General features: G+C 35.5%; 1 protein-coding gene across 4 annotated transcripts in view; it reads left to right on the top strand.

Annotated features, from left to right (window-relative positions):
• LOC148950156 (nidogen-like) overlaps positions 1 to 27,034 on the top strand; it is a 364,016-nt gene that overhangs the window by 30,812 nt on the left and 306,170 nt on the right. For all 4 annotated transcript variants that reach the window (XM_089092178.1, XM_089092180.1, XM_089092177.1 and 1 more), the window contains one exon: positions 17,994 to 18,321. In XM_089092178.1, coding sequence (XP_088948304.1) covers positions 18,142 to 18,321 — 180 coding nt within the window. In that variant the 5' untranslated portion in view covers positions 17,994 to 18,141. The remainder of the gene's footprint in view (positions 1 to 17,993; positions 18,322 to 27,034) is intronic.

Here is a 27,034-nt window from a genome sequence, read left to right as displayed (position 1 = left end):
TATAGAGGACCAGGATCCTCATTGAATTCACCATACCGAAAAACATTGAGTTTACCACTAATAATTAAACTTTACAAAACATATCAAAACATGTCTGATAATTTTACTCACGATAGGAGTGGCATCTCCATCTTGCATGGGGGACGTATTCTCCCCGTGCTTGGGGGTTGACGGTCTCAAAGAGGCTTTAACTTCACTGCTATGGGACTGGGGAGACGGAAAGTTCCGGCAATTCCATTTTCGCCCTCCAGAGGTAACAAAAGCTTTGAAGGTCTTGCAACTTCACCGCTAAACATGGATGATGAAGGTGCCGCATTCTCGCCACTTTGCATGGTTGCCTCTGAAGCCCCCTTAACTTCACCACTTTGCATGGTTAATGAAAGGACCACATCTCCAGCGCCAGGCATATTTGGACTAGTTGCTAGCCTTGCCCTCTTACTGGGAGAAACTCTTTGTTCAGAATTTTCCTGAAATAAAGATAGCTTAAAATAGCTCAAGTGTTAAAATTTTAGTTTCTCCTTAGATTTAACTCGAATAGCTGTTTTAATTTCCTAATAATTACCTTAGTTTCCAAAAATCTTAGTTTTCAACATGTATTACGGCCCCTACTTAAATATATCTCATTGCCCTAACCCCTTCTATATCAATGTTAGAAAACGCTCCCTCTCCAAGATTTAAGTGTATAAACATTCTTTGAGTTTTCCTGATTCCACGATATTAAACAAGAAAATTTTGAAAAAAGATTTTTTTTTCAAATAACCCATATTAAGCCAAAATGAGCAAAGTGAAGACGACTTGTGTAGTGAATACGACAAAACATGGAATATTTGACAGAGAGGTTTGTCTGAATAAGTATCGCAGACCAAAACTATTTTTATTCCCTGCTTAAATTTCTATTTTTATTCTTTCAATAATATGCAATAGTAAGGAAAACATTAAATTCCTCACACCTACTTTGCACTGCAGCTACAAAAGTTTTATAAAACACCTTTTAAATGTAATAACTGAAACATTCTGAAATAAAGAAAAAATTTCTAATTTCACCATATCTCGTCTTTTTAAATTTGAGTTAAATAAGCCGTGAATAATAAAAAGTGTGGCTTCAAAAATGAGTGCATAACCCCTTTGGGGGGGGCCTAACACAATAATCCATTGTTATAGTCAAAAAGACCTTCTTTTACCTATTTTAATTTACTATAAGGCAAACAAATCTTCTCCCTCTCCTCATTTAATGCGTAAATGTTAGTCACTTTTACATAGATATTACGTGCAATAATTCAGTTTGTTTGAAAAACATCTTTATTGTGAACCATCCGTAACATCAGTGCAATCAAATTGAGCAGACAAATTGCCATACTATACAGGTGTTATAAAAGCGACCCATTTTGGCAATTGACTAGCGTGTAATAACTTATGCTTCCCCACCTTCCCAATTAGATTTTGACCGGTTAAAATTGAACTAGTCATATTTGAATATAAAAATAGGTCACCCTTTCTTGCAAATCAAAGATTTTTTGTGCAAATAAGTCATCAATTTGACGAGAAAGATATTACTGCTTGGATATCCTTGCCATGTTTAATTTTAGCAAAAAGCCATAATGTACTTTTGGCTGGAATATGTAAATTCGACAGCGGATACGGGAGTGAGTCTTATCTATTGACAGGTAGAGGTAGGTATAATTAAGGCCTTGCTGAAATTCACCATACGCACGAGGGATAATAATTAACTTAGGGTTATACATATTTGTCAGTCTAGCAATAAAGTACTTTTCGAATATGGGATAGAATTTAGAGTGTCATTCTAAGATAAAATGAGATTAGTTTATCACCGTTGGAGCTAAGGAATAGCGGTGGGAACAAGGTTGTACTTAATATTTTAATATAGCAAGTTTATTTATAACCCGCAATATAAAATAAATGTGGAGTAAAAAAGAAAAAACAAAATAATATAAATAATCCTAATAGCTCATATTTGAGTATAATCTTGCACTTTTGTTTGGTGGGGGGAAGGGTATCCTTATTACAGATAGAGGCTTACATGCATATAAGCAGAGATACATTTTTTTTAATCGTGGTGCACTATCCGTTTTGAAGGCTTGACTAATAAAGTTTCTCCTCTGGCACCCGGTTTTATACTCCCGGAGAACAAAGAGAATTACCCGACCCTCTCTGCAAGTAAACAAACTCTTGCATAAGGCTTTTGAAAAACTATCCAAGACCGTAAAATCGTTCACCTTTGTTTTTGGAAAATCAGAAAATAGCCGGATACTCCTTTGTCTGCTAGTAAAAATGAAAAAAAGGATATTTGTGTGTAACAGAAGAAACTATGTAAATATTGGTTTATGATCAATATGGACTATGTCCCTACTTGGGGCCCCTGAAGGTTTTTCTCTTGTCCTATGAGGTTTTAAAGTAATTAAAAACCCAAAAAACTATAATGTAACACCTACATTTGGGTATTTATTAGCGTGCTCTAAAGGTTTTAACCTTCAACCTTAGGTTTTTAAACAATTATCAAAACAATCAAAAATAAAAAACTCCCTATTATGCAAGATACAACTCTTATGACTTAACAAACACCAGCATCTTGAAGAAAACTAACAACACCTGCGTCTTGAGGGAATCAACGCTAAACTTTTTCATTATCTTAAACCACTAAGGAAGAAAAGAGTACTGGCTATGGCATCCTATAAGACTGTTGACACATCACTACTAATAAATAAATTTATTGTCCCACTCATTAATAAGACATTATTCATTGTAGGAGATATATTGTGTTACGTTTTGTTTATTCAAACAAGTAAAAATTGCTCGTATAGAATTTTTAGACATCTCCCGCAAAGAGCTTGCTTATGAATTATTTCCATTCTCGGAGAGATATCCATTACGGGTAAGTAGACCCCCCCCCCCCCCAGTCACAAATAAACATTTCTTGGTCAAGTTTTACGATTATGTCTTAGGGTACTAACTGTTTTTGTTTTTGAGGGTTGGACAGTGATTCTAGTTTTCTTTAATATAAGATTTCTTATTAATTATTTTCCAGGATTTAATGGACTCAGATTTTTCGAGTTTGTGTTAGGGCGCTAACCCTTCATGCTTTTGAGGGTTAGACCGTGATTTCATTTTTCTTTAATGTAAGATTTATTCATATTTTATTATTTTCTCGGATTTAGTGGACTGGGATTTCTTGAATTCGTTTGAAACGGCTAACCCTCTTAGGTTATTAGGGTTGGACCGTAATTCATTTTCCTTTAATATAAATTTTTTTCATATTTAATTGTTTTATGGGATTTAATGGACTAAGATTTTGCGAGTCCACCTTAGGGCACTAGCCTTTTTAGGTTTTGAGGAATGGACCGTGATTTCATTTTCCTCTACTAGAAATTTTTTTAATGTATTTTATTATTTTCTTGGATTTGATTTACTCATATTTTGCGATTTTGTCTTAAGGTGCTAACCCTTCTAGGTTTTAAGGCTTTGGTCGAGATTTCATTTTTTTAGATATATGGTTGTTAATAGTTTATAATTACTTGGAATTTAATGAACTCAGATTTTGTGAGTTCGTTTTAGTACCCTGACCCTTCTATGTTTTGAGGGTTTGACCGTGATCTCATTTTTCTTTGACCTAAGATTTAATTTTCATATTTTATTAGTTTCTCGGATTTATTGGATTCAGATTTTACGAGTTCGTCAAAGGAGCATACCTTTCTTGGTTTTGAGGGTTAGAATGTCATGCCAGATTTTATTTACTATAAGATTATTTTACATAGCCTGTTTTTTCTCGGATTTATGGACTCAGATTTGGCGTATTCATCATAGGGCACTAACCCTTCTAGGTTTTAAGGGTTTGACCGTGATTTCATTTTCCTTTAATCAATTTTTTCATATTTTTTTATTTTCTCGGATTTGATGGACTACTTATAGAATCGTCTTAGGCCAATAATCTCTCTAGGTTTTGAGGGTTTGACAGTGATTTCACTTTTCATTAATCCAAGATTTTTTCATATTTTATCATTTTCTCGGATTTATTGGATTCAGATTTTCAAGTTCTTCATAGAGGCTATCCATTCCAGGCTGTGAGGGTTGGAACATTATTTCATTCTTATTTAATATAAGATTTTTTTCATATTTTACTATTGTCTTGGATTTAATGGGCTCCTAGGGCGCTTTTTAGGTCTATGAACTCTTTGGGTCTCAGGGGGTGGTAACCCTTCTAGGTGTTGAATGTTGGACCCTGATTTCATTTTTTTTAATATAAGATTTTTTAAATATATTATAATTTTCACGGATTTGTTTTTTAAATTGGAGTGAACACCTTTTTTTTTACTTCCAATCTTGCTTTTTTTACTTTTTATACTCCAACACCAAACATATACTGTTCAAAAGGCTTTATTTTTTTAGTTCCAAACAAGCTCTTTTCTTTATATTCTTCTTGAATCTGGTTTTTACATTGGATTACACAACTTACACAAAATTTAAGTCAAGTTAGGTTTTCTGCTTTTAAGCTAGCTTAGGTTTATCTTAGGTTACTTTAGGTTAGGTTTGCGTCCCAATCTAACTTAAAGCAGCCTAAGGTAAGAACGGTAAATCTAAGCTAGCTTAAGGGCGGAAAACCTAGCCTGACTTAAAAGCGATAAAACTTTCTTGAAATCGAGTTTTTAAGAAATCTCTCTTCAATTTGATTGAAACGGCTTTCCCTCTCCTGTTTTTAACGCTTTCCTTTTTTAACGTTATAGTGTATTTATTTGTTTTTATTCAGTCTTTTTAATTTTTTTCAAATTTTAGTGTTTTGAATTTTTTTTTCTTCTTACTTTCTGTTATAGTCTCTCAGTCAAGAATTATTGAAAGGCTTCCTCACGCTGTAAATGAGAATTTTTACCATACACGTTAGACAAGGTGCACATATAAAAGTCCAAGAAGTCTAGTTCTAAAAGACCTATTCAGGACTTCCAGATTAGTAAAACCACTAAATACCAAAGTAAAGACCCTGAAACAATAAGCTTCAGACACCTACGCCTGAAAAACATACGCCTGAAAACCTCAACCAGGCATCTCAAAAAGCCCCAAAAAGTCAAACCATTTAACACCTAAGTAAACACCTCAAATAATAAACCTCAGGAACCAAACACCCAGAGTCTTAGTTTAGCTTTCAAGGTGTGAAGACCTCTATTACAGAAAGATTCGGAAAAAAGTGGATGTATCGCTTAGCTTTCAGTAAACAGTGATAAAAGCTATACTACATTGTAGACAATAAAGTGCAGTACAGGATGGCACAAAATCCATCACATTATTCGAATTAATCAGTGTATTAATCACCAGCAAATTATGAAAACAATCCGGTGAATAATAGCTTCCCAAGGCAAGACCATGGTTTCGTTGACCGGGTTTGACTTTCGCTTTCACCAGTGACAGTGACTATGGCTTCGGGCAATGATACTGGCGGCCAAAATGAAGACGAAAGTTTATGTCCCGTCGATCAACAAAAAAGTGTCGTTGCATTACTGAGACTTCTGAAAGAGGTCTTCGGAAACGTTAAAAAAGTCCCTGGTGGGAAAGATAATGTAGAGAAATATGCGACCGGATCCTGGCTCCGCACCAGACTGTAATAGAAGAAAATTCGGAGCTTCTTCGTAACAAGAATAAACACCTGCAAAAAATTGTCGAACTACAGACCGAGTTGCCTGAAATTCGTCAAAGTTCACCAATCATTCAGAATCATGCCCGGTCATATGCCAGGGAAGCAAAATAACCCGAGTCGCATTGCCTGGTTCTCGAACCAATGAACACTACCCTAAAGAACCAAGATGGAAGGAATAGATCTCAGAGAAATCAAAATACTGAACATGTCACCAAAGAGATATCCCAAATGCTAAAGGGGGATAACATAAAGTTTGCAGCATAGAAAATTGTACCGGGACGAGGAGGTAAATATATTCTTGAAATGCAGAGCAAAAATGACTTAGATGAAGCCCTCATGGTTTTAACAGAAAAATCCGAACAGTTGCAGTTCAAACCAAAACCAGTCACGAAGCGTCTCCCACGAATGGTAGCGAAAGAAATACCAGGTTACGTAACACGCAAAGCATGCATGAGTTGTGTGATGGACTCAAGCCCCTCAGTTAAAGACCTCGTCGCAAAAGGAGAAACCTTCAAGGTTATTAGTGTTGTGGAAAGAGGAACGAGAAAAAAAGTGATTATTGAAGTCAGCCCAGTATTACGGAAGGAAATCATTTCAAATCGTGGACTTAAGTTCGGGTTTTTAATGGTTGAATGCGAGGATCACATCAACATCATTCGTTGTACAAAGTCCTGTCGCTATGGTCATAAACGTTCGGTTTGTAAGGGTGATGTTGCGTGCTCATGGTGCATGGGTAACCATGCTTACGAGGACTGTGAAAAACCTTTTACAAGTCACCCGGTGTGTCGGTCATGTAATAAAAAAAATGTCAAATGTGAGCCACATGCATCCTATGAATTTAAAAAAATGCCCAATTGCTCGTGAAATCACGGACCGTCTCAAGAAGAACATTCAGTATAACTGAATGCTCAAAATGACTTACTTAGTGCAAACAAACTGACATTTTTTCAGATCAACCTTCAGCACTCTTATAGCGCACTAGTTCAGCTTCAGGAAACACTTTGCGACTTAAAACCAGATGTGGTATTGTTACAAGAACCGTATATCAACAAGTTCGGAAAAACAACATGTGTACCAAGTGATTATGCAGTATTCTCAATGTTTGATTTTGAGAAAAGATTCTTTAGTGCTGCAGTATTAGTTAAAACAGAATTCAAGTGCGATATTTATTATGAAGAGTCTACAAACGAGTGTGTCACCGTATCTATTTATTGGAAGTCAAGAATCATTAGAGTGTCATTAGTATATTGCTCCCCTTTGCTGCAGTCCTTAGATTATCAGCTGAGTATTTTGGATAGAATGTGTGATTCATTTTACGTGATAGGTGGGGATTTTAACGCTAAAAGTCGAATGTGGCTATACGGTGTATCTACTGATCATAAAGGAAAAGAATTAGAGGATTTTGTAACATGTAAACAACTTATTGTTACTAATGATCCTGATTCACCCACATATGATCATCATTATTCTAGCCCAGATGTAACGATTGCTAGTATACAACTTTTGACATATATTAAAAATTGGAGAGTCCTACAAGACCCTCCTTCACTGTCAGACCATTTGTATATAAGTTTTGATCTCAGTTTTAATGATGAGATTAGAGAGAAAAATGTGAACCAGCGATATAATTTTAAGAAGACTAATTGGGACGTATTTAGTGCTGTTTCACTGAGCCGTATTGATGAAGTTTTTGCATGTAATTTGGCTTCAGAAGAAACAATTGATTCAGCCGTTGATCATTTAACTAAATTATTACAGAGTGCTATAAGAGAATCGACTCCTATGTGTCATAATATTTTTTTAAAAAGATACTGCTGCTGGTGGACACCACAATTAAGTGAACTAAGGAAAGAATATAGACGTAATACGAGAATTTTTAAAATATCAAGATCGATAGAAAGCGAATTAAATATGAAAAATGCTAAAAGTAAATATAAGATGGAAATTTTGAAGGCTAAAAAAGAAGATTGGAGGCGTTTTTGTGTAGAAAAGGGGACTATGGATCCGTGGAATACAATCCGTAAGATTTGTAGGTTGAAGGGTGGGTCTGCGAAGCCTATCCATATTAAAAAGAGTGATGGTACTTTTACGAATTCAATAAATGAAGCTGGGGATGTACTTTTAAATAAGTGCTTCACAAAAGACGAGATATCAGATGACACTAGCTATCATCATACAACTCGAAAAGCAGTAAAGCAGATATTAGAAGAAGATGTAGAAAATAGCGAGGATTTTCAGTTTCAAGACTTTTAGAAATTATCAAAAAATTAAAACCAATGAAAGCCCCAGGCCCAGATGGAATCTTAAATTTAATTTTGGAAAAAAACCTGAATGTAATTGCACCAACTCTTTTGAAAATTTTAAACGCATGTTTGAAAGTTTCGTATTTCCCTAAAGAATGGAAAAGGGCTAATGTGACTGTAATAAATAAAAAAGGGTAAAAAAAATGACGGTAACGCCCGATCGTATCGCCCTACAAGTCTACTTCCTAATTCAGGAAAAATTTTTGAGAAGTTAAAAATGGGTAGACTGAATATTTTAAGTAAAGATAAAAATTGGATTTCTGATTATCAGTTTGGTTTTTCGAAAAATAGCACGGTAGATGCGGCTGATAATTTGGTGACTATGATTGAAAAAAAATAAAAAGAAGAAGTTATTTACATTGTGTATATTTTTTTATATAAAAGGGGCGTTCGATAATGCTTGGCATCCAGGAATTATTAAAAAGTTAAAGGAAAAAGAATGCCCTTCTGGCTTAATAAAATTAATTCATAGTTATCTATCAGATCGAACAGTTGCATATGAAAATGGAAACTTACATTTACTAGAAAAGTCATGTCCACAAGGTGGAATTCTGTCTCCTCTTTTTTGGCTTGTTAATATTAATGATATTCTTGAAATTAACATAAATGAAAATTGTTTGATTCAAGCACACGCTGATGACATATGTGCTATTATTACAGCAAAGAATGTAAGTACACTGGAAAAAGAAGCAAATAAGATTTTCGAGAGTTTTGATAAATGGGCAGTAAATAATAAATTAACATTTGACATATTAAAAACAGAGGCCGTCTTATTCACAAATGGACATAAAATCCCCCACGTTAATTTGGTATTTGGAGGCGACATTATTGAAGTTAAGGATAAAGTTCAATATTTGGCAGTAATTTTAGATAGGAAACTTCTTTGGACAGAACATATAACATGCAGAATTAATGAAGCTAAGAAATATTCGAGTCGTCTTTTAAGCGCGGCAAGGATGACCTGGGGCTTAAAGCCTTTCGCTCTTAGAAAATTGTATTATTGAAAGTACTATTTTGTATGCTGCTCCAGTATGGATTGGGGCCTTAAGAAAAAAAAATATACAGAATATGTTACAGTCAGCACAAAGATGTTCACCCCTTAGTATTTCGAAGTCGTTTAGAACTGCTCAAAATCATGTTATTACGGCCCTTTCTGGTATTCTTCCAATCGGTCTATGAGCAATAGAACTGGCAGTGATGAGATTTGTTGAAAAGGGACGTCCCCCTTTTTGGCCAGATATTGTGCATCCTAGTTTTCTTTTAAATAGATATTCCGTTGATCATAGCGTTTTTACCGATGAAATAGTTGCTGAGTTGCTAGGAGTTGAGTTTCTGATGGAAAATTATTCTTCACCTTGCCAACTGAACCGTAGTGTTTTAAAAAATGCTCTATATAATAAATGGTATGTAATATTTGAAAATTATATGAGTAGTTGGCCTGTTAGATTTTTCAGATGTAAAGAAGATTTAATTTGTGCGCAAAAACTTGAACCAAGTTATATCTTATCTCAGTTTATAACAGGCCATTCAAAACTGAATTATTTTTTACATAGAATTGGCATGACGGATAGCCCAACGTGTGAATGTGGATGCATAGAAAACTGTGAGCATGTCCTGTATGATTGTCCTTTTTATGTTCGTCTGAGGCTTAATATGATTTTTGAATTGAGAGAACATAATGTTAGCTTCCCTTTTGATTTAAGTTTGATAATTGGTGATAAAAATGTTAGGAACATAGTGAAGAAATTCCTGTATAACACAAATATATTTGATATTTGAGGTTATTTTTGAAAGTTTTCTGAGGAGTGTTTAGTGAATGTGTAGTTTTTATATCATTTTTTTCTCTTACTTTTTTTTTTTTTTTTTTTTTTTTTTTTAAGTATTTGAGTGTTTGTGTATAAATGTAGTTATATAGTATTGTAGCGTGAAATACATGTTTGGTGCAGTGACGTAATAAAATCATTCAACCAAACACCCACAAAATGGTATAAACCTAAGTCTGAAACCCGGGCTCAAGTCTGAAACCACGAAATATCAAAATATGCACTAGGAAAAGGTAGAAAATCAAGATGTATAAAAACCCCAAAAAGCCAACTAACTATTCTAATTTGCAACTTTAGACACGTCAAAGCCCAAAATACCAAAGTAAACAACTCAAATACTAAGTTTCGGGAACCAAACAGCTAGGGAAAAGGTAAAGACACTTAATTTTGAAAGTCTCAAACATCCAAATAACTATTCTAATTCATAAAGTCAGACAATTCCAAACACGAAATATCAAAGAAAGGCCCTCAAATTTAAAGTCCCGGGAATCAAAGACTCATCAAAAGCTAAGAAATCTAAGTCTGAAAACTGGCAACTAACTAATCAAACAATAAGTTCGAACAACTCAAAACATGTAATACTAAAGCAAATATCTCAAATAAGAACCCCCAGGAACTAACCTCCCATGGAAAGCCAGAAAACTTAAGTCTCAAAAGCCCAAACTGCCAACCAAGTATTCCAATTCATAACTTCATGCAAGTTAAACCATGTAACAACTCAAATAATAAGCCTCGGGAACCAAACGCCTAAGAAAAGCTAAAAGACCTAAGTCTGCAAGTCCCAAAGAACCAACTAGTTATTCTATTTCATACAGAAACGCTAAAGCTTAAGCTAGAAAGTGAACGTTAAAGAAAATTGAACATCAAGTCGGCCCAACACCCTAGAAGGGCCAGAGCCTCAAAAGTGGGATATATGGAGTTCCCCTGAACAAAAGACAAAATCTTAAAATACAGAAAATAATTGGTCAAAATTCTACAAAATACAAAAGAAAGCATTAGACGTTGATATATGCTAAAATATATAACAAACAAAAGTATGATTTAAAGAAATTAAACTATACGTGGGCTTCAATCTCCAGAAGGGCCAGGACCTCAAGACGGGCCTTCTGAATAGTATTGTTTGGTGTTGGAGTATACATAAGGTCGTAAAGAAAGGTTTGGAGTGAAAACTATGTGTGTACTCCAATGTAAAAACCAGATTTAGGAGGAATACAAAGAAAAGAACTTGTTTTTAAATAATAAAACAAACTCCTTTGAATAATGTTGCTTGGTGTTGGGGTATACATAATGTAAAAAAAAGGGAGGCTTGGAATGAAAAAAGGTGTTACTCCTTACCCTACAGTGTGGCAAGTCTCGAACATTTAAAGTCTACTTTCCGACACGAAATGACCTCGATACCTTTCTCAAAGTCTCAGTGAAAGTCGGATATGAAGGCCTCCCAGTCGAAGAGTTAGTGTTCTTGCCTCGGCGCTGCTTCAATTGCCACGCAATCGGTCACCTAGCCGCAGTTTGTAAGAACGGTTCATTATGTTCCGAATGCGGCTCCGCCAATCACAAATCTACGTCCGATACTCCGTGTCAGAAGGCAGCCTTTTGCGTTGGTAGCAAGAAGCAGGGTCATACTTGCTATAGTGTGAAACTCCCGAAAAACCTTAAACCCTCGAACTAATGACCTCGTCAATAACTCTTTTATCGTGGAATATAAACGGCTCTTTTATTAATAAACTTCCGGTTCTGAAAAGCCTCCGTTCTGAGTTTAGTGTGATTTATTTCCAGGAACATTTTGTCACTAAACATGGTCTGAACATATTTGAGCTTGAGGATATGACAACTTATTGTGTACCCGCTAGAGAGCTGAGCAATAGAGGCAGACCCTCGGGTGGACTTATTACTTTTGTGAAATCAGTTCTCCGTTCTAGTATTTTAGAAGCAAATGATTATTATCTAGCTGTGAGAGTGGATTGTTCTGTGTGTATTAGTGTATATCTTCCCACAGACTACAATAATGACCAGTCTGACCATAGATTTGCGCTACCTTTTGAAAAACTAGGTTCATGTATAGACAAAATTTGACACTTAGGTTTACCTTGTATTATAGCCGGTGACTTTAATTGTAATATGTCCGAGCCGAATTCTCAAGCTTCATCGCGTACAACACTAGTTTAGGGCTTATTTAGTGATTTCTTGTGTTTTTTAGATAAATCGTCCAATTTTACGTATGTTCACACGTCCTCGCGAACTTCCAACCTGGACCACGTTGCACTATTGTCAGATTTGAGAGCGGATATAGTAAAGATTGTGTTTGATTATCAGTTGTCTGATCATCTTCCCATAACTTGCTCTGTCGGTATGCCATCTTCTGGTTACCAAACCACACCTCTTGCTCCTTCAGCACCTTGACACCGTCGTAACTGGTCGAAAATTGATAAAGCCTTATTCATCGAGTCGGTAGATTTAGTCCTAAATAAAATCAGCGTCCCATTTCATCTCCTTCAGAAGTCACTCCAGTTACCTCAAAAAGAGGTTTCGATTTGTCTAGATATATATTGCGCAGAAATCTGCCATGCTCTCCGCTTCGCAGAAAAACAAGCTGATCCTTAGCAACGAATTCGTAAAGGATTCATTCCCAGGTGGTCGTCAAATCCAGATTTCGTCATTTCATGTAGTCAAGCAAAATTATGGTTTTCAGTATGGAAAGAGTGTGGACGTCCGAATATGGGTCTTGTGAACAGCATACGGATTTTCACGTTGTGAAAGTTTTCTAAGGCCCTGGCTCGACATCGGAAAAATCTAGTCAATCATTATTCTGCCCGTGCCAAACAAGATAGAAATATGATCTTCAAGTTTGTCTCTCGTTCTGCAAAAATTCTTCTTCCTCATCCCCAGCCGACATCCCTGAAGATTAATGGTATGCCCATTACGAATCGGAGTTCTCAGCTCCTGACCCTCCATAGAACAATATTACGAGGCTGCCTTAGATCAGTTTCTATCTTCTCATCCCGATGAAGATTTTATCGTCAGAACCCGCTCTGTTGAAGATGCCATCTGTAGACTCGAATGGAAAGGCTCATCGGGTATTGACAAAGTCAGTGCGATCCACTTGAAACACGGAGGTAAACTTCTCGCAGCACATCTCTCACTGCTTATGCAGATGATTTTCTCTGAAGGGATTGTTCCTGCTTCTTTCTGCATCGGAGATCTGACTCCCATTTCTAAAAAGGGAAAATCTGAAACTCAATGTACAGCATTCCGTCCGATAACTGTAGCTACGTCACTATGCAAGCTCTTCGAGTTACTGTTTATACAGGAACTCAAAAAAGTATGCTACACTCCTCCGCATCAGTTCCGCTTCAAGCGAGGAACTGGATGTGCTGATGCGTTAACAGTCGCTGCTAATGTCTTGATAGATGCTGAATCTTCTGGAAAGAGCCTTTCTTTGGCAGGACACGACATTAGACGTGCAATTGACTCTCTAATCCATGCTGCGACGCTTTTGAAGGCCGGTAAACGTGGGTGGAATCTAGCTGTCATTCGTTCTCTCAGGAATCTGTATTTTAGATTACGGATCCGACTGAAGCTACCTCCTGACAAGGGTTTGACCCCCATTTCACGCACCCGAGTAGTTTCAGTCAAGAAAGGAGCGCGTCAAGGAGCAGTCACTTCTCCCGACCTTTTCAATAACTATGTCCTTGATGCACAACATCAATGTCCATCTTCGCTGATTCTGTCATCTGCTAACTTGTCTTTGGTATGTTACGTGGACGACATCCTGAATCTTAGCGGAGCCCTTCAGCGGGCAATTGATATCTTCGAAATTCTTGAAGCCAAATATCTTAAAGTTGGACTTCAGTTCAACTCTTCAAATTCGGAAATCGTCCTATTCAATTGGAAAACTGATTTTTGTGTTCCTACCATTGCCCTTGGTTATAGATCTGTCCAGCCAGTGGATCACCTCATTTATCTAGGTTTACCCATAGGTTCGTCTATCCGTCACACCCGAAAACTTCTCCTTGAACAGCTTAAACGACGAATTTCAGCGTCTTACGCTTCAGTTGTATCGTGCAAACTCCGATTCAACCGGCTGCTTCTAGCAAGCTTGTATAACGTCATCGCTCTTCCTCACATTTTATATGCCACGCCCTTCTGGAAACTCCTCACTAAAACTGACCAGAATATAATCAGAGCGATGTATTTTCGTTTTGCGAAGTATTTGCTTCGTCTACCTCCGTGGTATAGGAATTCGCATGTCATTGAAAATTTTAAAGTCGCAGACCCTGACGTCGCCGTCGCTAGACGAATAGCCAAGCATAATAGAAAAATAGGGCGACATCTACACGAATGGTCCCATCTGCTCATTCAGTGAATCAGTGATTCGTTTTCTTTGTTGGTTCAGTTTGTTATAGTTTGTGTCTTTTTTTTTATTTTAAGTGCTCCGTCTTGTTGTATGTTGATTTGACGGGTTTTTCAATAAATAAATAAATAAATAAATACAGATCCGAGAAAATAACAAAATATGAAAAAAAATCTTAAATTAAAGAAAAATGAAATCACTCTCAAACTCTCAAAACCTAGAAGGGTCAACCCCATAAGACGAAGTCGCAAAACCCGAGTCCATTAATTCCGAGAAAACATGATATGAAAAAAGTCTTATATCAAAGAAAATAAAATCACGGTCCACTCCTCAAAACCTAGAAGGGTTAGCGCCCTAAGACAAACTCGCATAATATGAATCCATTAAATTAGAGAAGATGATAAAATATGACAAAAATTTTATATGAAAGAAAAATCAAATCATGGTCCAACCCTTAAAACCTAAAAGGGTTAGTGCCCTAGGACGAACTCGCAAAATTCTGTGTCCGTTAAATCCAAGAAAATAATAGAAAGTGTGAAAAAATCTTATATTTAAAAACATGAAATCACGGTCAAACCCTTAAAACCTAGAAAGGCTAACGCCCTAAGAAGAGCCGGCAAAATCTGACAAAAAACTATTTATTTGTGACTGGGGGGTCTAACTACTTGCAACGGGTGTCTCTCCTAGCCTGGGAAAAACTCATAAACAAGCTTTTTACGGGAGGCGTCTAGAAAATTCTTTGGGGGGGATATTGACATTTTTGAATAAACAAGATGTAATACAATATACCTCCTATGCTGATTAATGTCTTATTAATGGCTGAAGAAAATAAATGTGTTTATTACCATAAATACAAGAAAAATCGCCTGTTTGGGCATAGAAACAATAAACACCCACGGCTAGTCTTAGAAACAATACTCATGCACACCGGGTAGTAAGTATCCCCCTGAAATGTCGTCGTGAAGGTACACCAGAAAGGACTTGCCACTGCTGGATATGTATTTGTCGTATAAACTGATAGCAGCCAATCTACTTGTATTAATAAACAAACAGACAAGAAAAAAGAGCTTAATTGAAAAAAAAAATCGGAAGCATGTTTTTAATTTTCGTCAAAGGTGAATTTTTTATGCATTGTCTTTAAAAAACAAGACATTTTTCTACCTGAGCCCTAGCATTGAGCCCAACTTTAACGAGGAGAAGAAAATCCCCTCACAGACTTAGTGTCCATATTTTTCAATTGGCTTTTTATACGAGTTAGAAAATGCCAGTGGCATCTAGGGTTTCAGAAAATGTTTTAACATATCTTACTGAGTCATTCGATGGTACATCCTTTTCACCTGTAAAGTTTTAAAAGTATAATTTTTCATAAAAAGAAATCCGGTTTTGTTTCTCCACACAAAGTTTTCGCTGGACATTTCTAGTAAATTTTCTAGTTTTCCAAGCCTCCAGCTGCCGTTCAACATATTTTACTATTTGTGTAAACACTTTTTCTTCCTGTGAGTTTAGCCAATTTACCCTCATCTTATGTTTGCTTTCGTAATTCTGTTCAGTTTGCTTCTTCTATATACTGGCAATGCATACTGATTTTGACTCCTTATTTACTCGCGTTAAATACTTTCGCATATATTAGTTGGCGTCAACAATATTTTTTTTAACTAAATTTTACCTTTTGAAGTTAGAATTTAGTAAGATAAAAATTCTTATTTGTAGTCCAAACAAGAGGAATATGTTCGTTGGGTTTATGTTTTTGAAGGAGTACTATTCTAGAAGATTTTTATATTTGAAATAAAACCTGAGTGAGCTTAAAGGCAGGTTAGTTTTTTCTCCGTGAAGGACTGTTAGACAAGAGAAACCTACTTAATCATAGTATTTCACCCATAGGACGGCCTGGAGGATGCAGTCACTCCTTAGTTCAAAATTTGACAAAACATTTGCAATAAAAGAAACTCTTTTTTGTAGATAGTGATTATAGGAAGGTTTTCTTCAATACTGCCCCCATGGTTAAATATGGGTTTTCCCCATCTAAATAATCTAAAACAATGTCGTTTTGTCAATTTTTTATGATTTAATTTTTACGAACCTAGTAAATTTTGTTTCATGTATTTCCAATCTAACTCAGACATCTGAGTTTTGCATTTTACGTCTTGCTAATGTACATTTAATGATCAAGCATTATCTTGATCCGGAGAATGCTGCTTTCTCAAAATGATATAGCCTATATATTTTTTATTATTATCAATTCAATGTTTCTTATAATTACCCCCATCCCAATGAAAATGTTTCGATAATATTTTAAGTATAAGGAAGTCTAGACATTTAAGCCTAAAAGCGTATTTTCCTGGAGCTAAAAACCCGTTGGGGAAACTTCGGGATCATTTCCCTTTCTTAGTATTGAGTGAATGAGTCTATAGTGCTATAAAAAAAAACTAGTTTTTTCAACTGAAAGTAAGGGCAACTTTAAAACTTAAAACGTACAGAAATTATTAAGTAATATGAGGGGGATGCCTGCAGGAGCAACTTTCTACTAGTGAGAGGGGGATGTTTGCAGGAAAACTTTTCCACGGAAGATTGGATTTCTGGCATGATTTTAATAACAATCAGAAATTAAAATCTTTTCAAATGAAACTGCATTAAGAAAATTTTTTCTTCCGGAATCGTCCGCAAGAATTTTTCCAGGGGTAGGGATTTTCAGAAAGAATGGAATTGTCTGGGGGAATTTTCTTTGCGGGGTATTTTGCATGGGAAGTACTTTCTATGGAGAGATTATTTATGGGGTAGGAATTTTCCATGGAGAGGGAGCTTTTTGTCCCGGCATTATCTAAAAACGACCATAAATTAAATAAAGAAAAACAAAACAAATTAAATAAAAAAAAATTTTCAACTGATAAGATGCAGCAACATCAAAACTTAAAACAAACAGAAATTATTACGTATACGAGTGGGGCTTCCCTGTCCTCAATATCTTGCTCTTTACGTTAAAGTTTGACTTTTTGTCCAGATTCTTTAAAAACGGCCCCTGAAACACAAGGGCCATTTAATTCGAACACTAAGAAGCTGTTTCATAATACTAAAAAACGTTAGTTTGAAAAGCGAGGAATTGAGAATGGGGCAGCCCCCTCATATATGGAATAACTTTTGTTGTTTTAAGTCTTTATGTTCATCCTTACATTCAATTGAAAAAAACTTTTTTTTTTCTATTTAATCACTGATATGCACCAGGTTAGTTTAGTCTGGTCTAAGATTCTGAACAAAATATAAACAATAAATGATTTGTAGTCCCTTTGCATTGTCTTGAGATTGATATATAAGAGTAAGATCAATATGGAGGAACTCTTAAATATACGGGCAATAAAAGGGAAATACGAACTTAAAAGGCTAGTACTCCCCTCTTCTAAATATGAAGAACAAGTTTGCTTGAAAAACGATCAAGTCCCAAACAAGTCCCAAATCTCAAAAATCATTATTTTTGCGCAAGAAATCGGCTCCATAGTTTTAATCGTGTGAAAACTTTGATTATTCCCCAATTTTGGACTTCATAACTTCTAGGGAACAAATCTCACTCTGTCTCTTTATCCCTATCTCTCTTTATCTATATGTCTTTTTTCCTTTCGGTATTTCTGTCAGTCTGTCTCTGTCACTTTTTAGCCCTCTCCCTCTCTCCCTCTCTGGCTCTCTCTATCTCTTTCCCTCCTTATAAAAAGATTATTTTACGATGTTGAAACGGGTAATACATCTTCTTTGTGAGCCCAATGAATTAAAGTCCATGCTTGGATTGGCTTTCACCACTTTACAAATTAAATCACTATTATAACACAATCTTTGTCTAGTTCTTTGTCCATATCTCTCTTTTGGTTTTTCTAACCAAGACTGTATTCTAGGATATTGAAACTGTCGGTACATCCTCTTTGAAGAAAGCTGTTAAAGCAAAATGAAACAGCTTTGAGTATCACTGATAAACCGTCTCTAATCTCATTAGAAAAGTGATTTGTTGAAAGCCTCTTAACAGTAAAGCTAGCCGTAAACAAGATGATGAAATTGGCTCTTATATTGATTGCCAGCTTTTGGGCTGTTTTCGGAGAAGATTTATTTACGTTTGGCACAGTTGATGACAAATTTTTATCTAAGCTCGAAGAAGATACTTCATCGGGTGAAATACGACTTGATGTCCCCGTAGTATTTTATGGAAAAAGATATGAGACGATTTTTGTGAGTTTGCCTGTTTATTTATTTACTAATATTATGTCATACCAAACTGACTGAAATATCTTGAATAAATCCTGAAATGTATCCCAATTAAAATGACTTCCTACTCTCGGCCATGAGAGCTTATACTTTTGTGGGCTCTGCGATAACAGGGTGCCAATCGTCCTGTTTTTAAAATTCTCTTGTTTTAATCTAAAATCAGTAAGGATACCAGCCTTTACTCAGAAGCTAGCCATGGGACAAGAGTCCCAAATCTTTCCTTCTCGTGACGCCTTTACGCGATATGTCTCCAAGAAAAAATTAAAAACTAAATTCCACTGACCATACATAAACTCTTCATAAAAGGAACGATTGAAAGGCAACATGATTATCAAACAGTTCGTAGTAACGAACTGTAAGTAAGGAGCGACCCGGCTCAATGGTAACCGAAACTCTAAAAAACGGAATTTTGGTACCAATAGATACATCAAAAGAATCAGATTTTAATTCGGATTTCAAATATATAAGTTTCATCAAGTTTAATCTTACCCATCAAAAGTTACGAGAAAATTTGGCTTATTTTCGATAAAAAGGGGGAAAGACCACTAAAAGTAATAGAACCTTAATGAAATTCACACCATCATATTCAGCGTATCAAAGAACCCTACTGTAGAGGTTTCAAGCTTCTATCTGCAAAAATGTGGAATTTTGCTTTTTTGCCAGAAGAAAGGTCACGGATGCGTGTTTATTTGTTTTTTTTTTCTTTTCCCCAGGGGTGATCGTATCGACTCAGTGGTTTTAGAATATCGTGAGAGGGCTCATTGGAACGGAAATTAAAAGTTCTAGTGCCCTTTTTAAGTGACCAAAAACATGGAGGGAAACTAGGTCCCCTCCCACGCTCATTTTTTTCTCAAAGTCACCAAATTAAAATTTTGAGAGAGCCATTTTGTTCAGCATAGTCGAAAATCTAATAAATATGTCTTTTACGATGACTTAATCCCCCACAGTTCCCAGGGGAAGGGCGGCAAGTTATGAGCTTTGCCCATTGCTTCCATATTGTATTGGTTATTGGGAAGTATACAGACATTTTCAGGAAGAATTTTTTTCTGGTGGGGGGGGGGGGGGGCGGGAGGGGGGGGGTACTTGGGAGAATCTTTCCATGTAGGAAGTTTCTTTGGGGTAAGGGATATTTCTATGAAGGGGGCGCCGGATTTCCAAGCATTATTTAAAAAACGATCAGAAATTAAATTAAAAAAAACAAGTTTTTTCAACTAAAAGTAAGAAGCAGCATTAGAACTTAAAACGAACAGAAATGATTACGCATATGATGGAGTTCTCCCCTAAGTCAATACCTCGCTCTTTACGCTACAGTTTTTTTTAGTGCTTTCAAAAGAGCTAACTATTCTAATTAAACGGCCTTTGTGATTCAGGGGTTTGTGAATTAGTTTTTTTTTTAACTTTTAACGTAAAGAGCGTGGTATTGACTAAGGAGAGAACCCCATCATATACGTAATAATATATAAGTAATAACAAAAAAAACAATAAAAAAAACAAGCGATATGGCTCAATAGTAATCGAAACTTTTAAAAACCGAACTTTGATGTCAATAAATGTATCAAAAGAATGGGCTTATAATGCTGATTCTAAATATATGAATTTTATTAAGTTTAGTATTACTCATCAAAGACTACGAGCCTGAGAAAATTTACTCGATTTTTTAAAGATATATAACTGATATATATACTGATATATAGGTTTTTATACTGATATATAAAAACCTGCAGAATTGCAGAACCTATTGCTACATGATGGACAGTGAAAATAGTGCTACCTAAATAAAGATCGAAGTGGGCTTTATGTATTATTTTTTTTTTCCTAAGTCACTTCATATAGAAGTGGCTATTGTGACTTCGTTTGGGAATTTATTGAAGTGTAATTAGTTGTTACTGCAACTGATTGCTGCGACTGCAATTACTTGCGATTGCGATTAAAAGCTACTACGAGTACTTATAACTGTGACTGCAATTACTTGCGACTTCAACTATGACTAGTAGCAACTGTGAGCACTTATAACTGCGATTACGACTATTTGTGACTATTATTACCATTACTTGCAATTGCAGTTGCAACTTCTTGTGATTCAACTACTTTTAACCACGACTACAATCACAGCTTACAGCTGTGACTACTCTTGAATGCGACTGTAACTGCTTGCGACTGTTAATACTTGTGATTCCAATTACTTAAAACTGCGACTGCAATTAGTTGCGATTTTGACTACTTTTTACTGTGACTGCAACTACCTGCAACTGCAACTGCCTGCAACTACGACTGCAACTACTTGTCACTGCTAATACCTGTGACTCCGATTACATAGACTACGGCTACAACTATTTGTGACAGCAACAACCTGGTAAGTCAACTACTAGTGACTGTGACCACTTTGACTGCAGGCTACTTGGGACTGCGACTGCATGCGACTGTGATTACTGGCAACTGAAAAAAATAGTACTAATTTTATTGCGATTGTGATAGTGACTGCTACTGCTAATTCTACTTCTACAGCTACTAATGCTGCTATAATTAGAACTGCTACTACTACAGCTATTGAACAGAATTAAAAGAGTTCGAGTGAACTCGAGTTGTCAAAGTGACACATATCGGCTATATATCAGAAACACAATATAATACTGAGTTGACACTTTCACAGAAAGTTAGGGCTGATATAAAACTATATTAAAAGACAGTATATATGACCAGATTCTGAAAAGGGCATCTTTGTAATATCCCAGGAACAGCTGAAGGTACCCTTCGGAACTTTAAGGGGATGTTGTTGGGGATGTTTAACGTAATAAAAAGACAATATGTGGATCCATTGTTATCAAAGGGTATATTTGCAACATCTAAAATCAGCTAAGTTTACTAAGTCGAAACTTCCAGGACGTGCCTAGGGAAATGTTAAACTAAATTAAAATAAACAATGGGCATCCAGGTTGTCATTAGGGTGTATCTGCAATATCTTGGGAATGTTTATGCGCACAAGTTAAAATGCTTACGGCATGTTGAGGGGGATGTTAAGCTGAATGAAAAAACACAACCAAATCGTTAAAAAGATGTGTCTGAAATATTGCAGGAACACCTAAGGGTATTAAGTTAAAACTTCCATGGCATAAAGGGGGGGGGATATTTAGAATTAAATCAAAAGACACTATATGTGTTCATGGTTGTTATTAAGGTTTTCCTGTGATATCTTCGGAATGAATAAGAAAATAATTTTTAAGTTTTAGGGCGCTTTGAGAGGAATGATCTTTTGACATTTGTCTAAACACAGCTTTGTAACATGATGGTGGTCTGAATGTATTGAAGTCTAAAGAAGCCCAATGATTATGCAGGCTTTCTATCTGCTTATTTAAATAAAAATTCCTAGAATTCATCCATCAAAAAATCAGTAGTACCCATAATATTGTCAAAATGTGTTTAAAAATGTTGTCAATTATATAAACAGCAAGCCAAAATCTTGATTCCTAATACGAAAAACCGAAAGATATTTCTACAAATTCCCCTTTTATTAACCAACAAATAACTAGATCGATAAAAAACTAACAGAAATCACTTTAAAAAAGGTTTTCCAAGAAATCAATTTTTCATAGAATAATAAAGAGCTATATTAAGCCACAGACGAGCGTAAATAAAGTCAAACCGTAATTCAATTGTAAAACTAGCACAAATCACTATCAATAATCCATAAAGAACAGAAATTACAATAAATACTCATGATAAATTTAAAACGAGCATAAACTACCACAAATAAGAGTTGAACAAGTGCCACCATGGCTTGTAAAGATCAGAACATCTGTTGCACTTTACTGAAAGCAATTCTTATTTAGAGCTATGTTTCTTTTAACAAAACACATTTTAAACGTTACCTTTCTGATACCGTTAGGAAATGCTAAAGGGCTTAGACTTTTAGGAATAAATTTCAACATATATTTATACTATTCGTCTGTGTAGATCTTTATATTAATCTTGGTTAATATAATAACTTTTTTTCCTTTTTTGTAGTTGTTTTGACGAATAAGAACCGCGCATAAGCAAAACGCATTTTAAAAGTTTGCTTTTTGGTAACGTCAGTAAATTCAACATTAACCAGACTTTCAGGAATAAATATCAATATTTGTATGCAACACTTGTAGAGATCTTTTCAGTAATCTTCGTTAATGTAATGACTCTTTCTTTTTTTTGTGGATGTTATGACGAATAATAATTCGTAGCTTTAAATCGGAATTATTTTCAGTAAAGCGCAAGAGATGCTATGGTCTTTACAAGGCGTGGGGGGCGTTAGTTCTACTCCTAATTGTGATAGTTCCGGTCATTTTTAAATTTAAATTAATTATTTATTGTACTTTCTTCTTGTTTGGGGTTTGCTTATTTATTGATGGTGATTTATATTTGTTTTATACTTAAGTTACTATTTGACTTAATTCCTGCTCGTCTATGGTTTAATGTAATTTTATACTTTTCTTTGAAAAAACTTTTGTTGCAAAGATTTTCTAATAAAAAAAAAAAAAAAAACAGACAAAAAATTAAAGAATAAATTAAAATAGATTGTGTGTATGACTGTCCAATTTTATGAACCGATAGAAAGATGAAAGAGTTCTTTTAAATTAGTTCTGCACAGGTTTTTTAATATTGGGCTCCCTGTTAACTGACTGTATTTCAAACAAATGGGTATATGAAAAGCATGGTCAATCCCGCTTTCTAGGGCTATAATGAGAGAAAGGTAGAAACAGCTAAGGCACGTTATGTGGATTAAGGGTGACAGATTGCCAAATATTGTCCTTATCTGCCAACCGTCTAGAGCTAAGCGGAAAGCAGGTCGTCCACGGTTGAAGTAGGAGGATGTCGTAAAGAAAGATTTAAGGGAAATGGAAACTTCCTGGTAGGGCGTAAAGAGGAAGGCTTTGAATAAATTGGGATGGAGGAGGAACGTGCGTAGCTGCGTTGACCTTAGGCGGCTTGGTGCTAGGGTGAGTTGTTAGTAGTAGTAGTAGTAGCTATTTAATTTTGTTTTACGAGTAAGAACAGACAAATTTTAAGTGCAAGTTTAAGAAAAAACGATTATGCATGTCAATTTTGCATTTAGAAAAAACTTAATCAAAAGTAAGCTTTTGAAACTGCAAACAAATAAATTCAAAACTAAATTCTTTTAAAACCTCAAAAAAATAAATATCACTTTTTGAAATAACAATTCTCGGACTAGATCGTTAATAGTTCTATTAAAAAGGGAATTCTAGCAATTTAATGTTAAAACAATTTTAGAACATTCCATCGCACACCAGATTACTGATTTTTCTTGAAAAAAAGTTCTTAAAAACTTTTTACAAAAAACAAGTTTTTCAAAGAAAAGTAAAGAGGTCCATTAAGCCAAGCCAGAATGAGCTGAAATAATGTCAAATAATCTTCCAAGCGTAAAGCTACCACATATCACCACCAATAAAAGAAGAAACTCAAAACTAATAGAAGCTACAAAAAATGACCAAGTCAAACTCAAAACGAGCAAAAATTAACATGGGTAGGGCTGAAAAACCCCATGCCTTCTCAAGACCAGAAAATAATTTGTATTTTACTGAAAAAAAGAACAAATGACTGTGGCTTTTCAGTTTAATATGCATATTCAGACATTTATTCCTTAAACTTTTAATAATTTATCATTTATTAAAGTAAAAAGTGAAAACATTTAAAATATATTTGTTTCCAGCAAACTACTACAACTATCACTGCCTCTACTGCTACCACAACTACTACTACCACTACTACCACTGCTATCACTAAAACTTCTACTTCAGTACTGAATACTACTATACAATATTTTTCGTATCATTAGTATCAGCAATATTTTTGTAACGGCTTATCGTATCAAGTGGAAACAACAGAGGCATCATGGGTGGGAAGTTCAGTTGACAAAACGGTAAAATATACCTACTACTGCTGCTACTAATACTGCTGCTACTGCTGTAACTAGTACTAAGAATAATACACTATTACTGCTACTACTGTTCCTATTACTGCCACTACTACTATGATACTAGTAAAATTAAGGCTACGCATATGAAGGTGAAAATTTGACAAAATATTGAAGGGGAATTTGAACTAAATTTGGGTATTAAGTTGCAACTTTCAGAGAATACTTAAAGGGGAAGACCAATTGACAAAAAGGTAATATATGCATGTCACTACCAACACTACCACCGCTGCGGCTTTCACTAGTACTGCTACTGCTACTAAACAACTCCAACTACTACTTCGATTGCAACAACATGTAAGGCATAGAATGTCAAACAGTTCGAGGTAACGAACTGTAAGTAAGGAGCAACCCGGCTCAACACTAATCGAAACTCTAAAAAATGAAATTTTGGTACCAATAGATATATCAAAAGAATTTGCTTTTTCACGCCATCAGATGTAGTGTATCAGAGAATCCTACTGTATAAGTTTCAAGCTCCTATCTGCAAAAATGTGCAGTTTTCTATTTTTTGCCAGAAGAAAGATCACGGATGCGTGTTTATTTTTTTTTTTTACCCGGGGTGATCATATCAACCAAGTGGTCCTAGAATACCGAGATAGAACTTATTTACGGAAATCAAAAGTTCTAGTGCCCTTTTTAGTGAACAAAAAAACTGGAGGGTAACTAGGTCCCTTCCCCACCCTTTTTTCCCTAAATTGTCCCATCAAAATTTTGAAACTGTCATTTTGTTCATCATAGTTGAAAGGCCTATTAACTATTCCTTTTGGTCTAACATGAAGCCCCCCCCCCAGCCCCAGCAGCACGGTCTTCAATTAATAAAATTTGGCCATTGTTTGCGCATAGTATTTGTTATTGGGATGTAGGCATACATATTCAGGTGGAGGGAGGAATTTTTTGCTGGGGGGTTTTCCACGGGGGAATATTCCATGGGGAAGGAGGTTTCAAGGGAGTGAATTTGTCAGGGGAAATTATGCACTCGGGGAATTTGCAAGAATTCTTGTACAAGATTATTTTTATATGTATTGGTTTCTCTTTTCCGTCTGAATTTTACGTGCGGAGTGGTTAAGAGTAATTGTCCGGGTAAATTTTCCCCGGAATTAAATTGTCTAGAAGATATTTCCATGAAGGAGGGGGTTTATCCGTGGAAGTGGGGCCCGATTTCCTTGCATTATATTACTTTCAGCTGAAGTTTTTCAACTGAAAGTAAGGAGCAACATTAAAACTTAAAAGAACAGAAATTATTACGTGTATAAAGAGGGCTGCCCCCTCCTCATCACCTTGCTCTTTTGAATTTTGAAGATTTTGAAGTTTGAATTTTTTCCCAATTCTTTAACAATGAATCCAAAAACACAAGGGCCATTTAGTTAGAACAAAAAGACGCCTTTTGAAAGTGCTAAAAAACTTTAGCGTAAAGAGCGAGGTGCTGAGAAGGGGGCACCCACCGTTATATAAGTAATATTTTATGCTCGTTTTAAGTTTTAATGTTGCTCCTTCCTTTCAATTGGAAAAACTTGTTTTTTTTATTTAATTAAGATGAAAAGGGCGTCAAAAAAGGGTCAAAAGGGCAGATCGGCAATGTTTTTGGAACGGCGTACCGAGTCAAGGTGAAACTTCCGGGACATCATAAAAGGGATGTTAAACTGACCAAAAGGCAACATGTACGTACTACTACTGCTATTAATACTGCTGCTACTACTGCTACTACTACTACTAATACAACACTAACACTGCAACTACTTCTCCTACTACCACCGCAAGCACTTTGATTCTGGTAGTATTAAGGCTAATTCAATGAAGATAAAATTTGAGAGAATCTGAATGGCAAATTTGAACTAACAAAAGACACTCTGTGTGCTTAGATTGTCAAAAGAGCGTATCTTAAGAATTCTTAGGAGCAATATCTCAGGAACAGTTTTGTGTGTGAAATAAAGCTTACAAGGCTTGTTGTGGGGGATGTTGAATTAACCAAAAGACAATATTTCCATCATGATACTACTGCTTGTACTCCTACAACTACTACTACTGCTACTACTATTATTATTACTACTACTACTATAACTGCTGGTGTTATTACTGCTGCTACTAAAGCTAAGGGTATTAAGGCGAAATTTTTGGTCTACATTGAAACTGTATTAAACTAAATAAAAACACACTTTGCCCACACAGACTGTCAAGAGGAAGTATCAGCAATGCTTCAGAAACGGTTAATGTTATTAAGTTGAAGCTTTTATTTATCGTTTGCTGATGGGGATGTTGAAAAAAAACCAAAGGTGCTATGAGCATATTGTTACTACCGCTCTACTGCTACTTATAACTGTTGCTACTACACACGCTAAGAGTATTAAGTTGAAGCATTCAAGGAATATTTAAACTGATGTAGAACTAAATCAAAACGAGTTATGATCATGTAGAATATCATGAAAACGGCTTACATTACTAAGTTAGACCTTTAAGTGTAAGTTGTGGCTGATTTTGAACTAGGCAGAAGACACTATGTGTATACTTTTAATACTATTTCTACGGTTACTGTAATTAACAACACTAAGGTCATTAAGTTGAAACTTTTAGGGAACATTTAGAGAGAGTTTCAATAAACGAAAAAGTATATGTATGCAGGCATTAAAAGGGCATATAAGCAATATTATAGGCAGCGCTGCTCTATCATAGCTAGTAGTATCATTGAAATTTTGAAGGAGCTAATTTGACTGAAAA

The sequence above is a fragment of the Artemia sp. Qi Xiang Cuo genome, chromosome 7 (genome assembly GCF_049724085.1).
Source record: "Artemia sp. Qi Xiang Cuo chromosome 7, ASM4972408v1, whole genome shotgun sequence".
Taxonomy (NCBI): Eukaryota; Metazoa; Arthropoda; class Branchiopoda; order Anostraca; family Artemiidae; genus Artemia; species Artemia sp. Qi Xiang Cuo.
The sequence above is the reverse complement of the archived record's forward strand: the minus strand, read 5'-3'. Positions and strand labels throughout refer to the sequence as shown.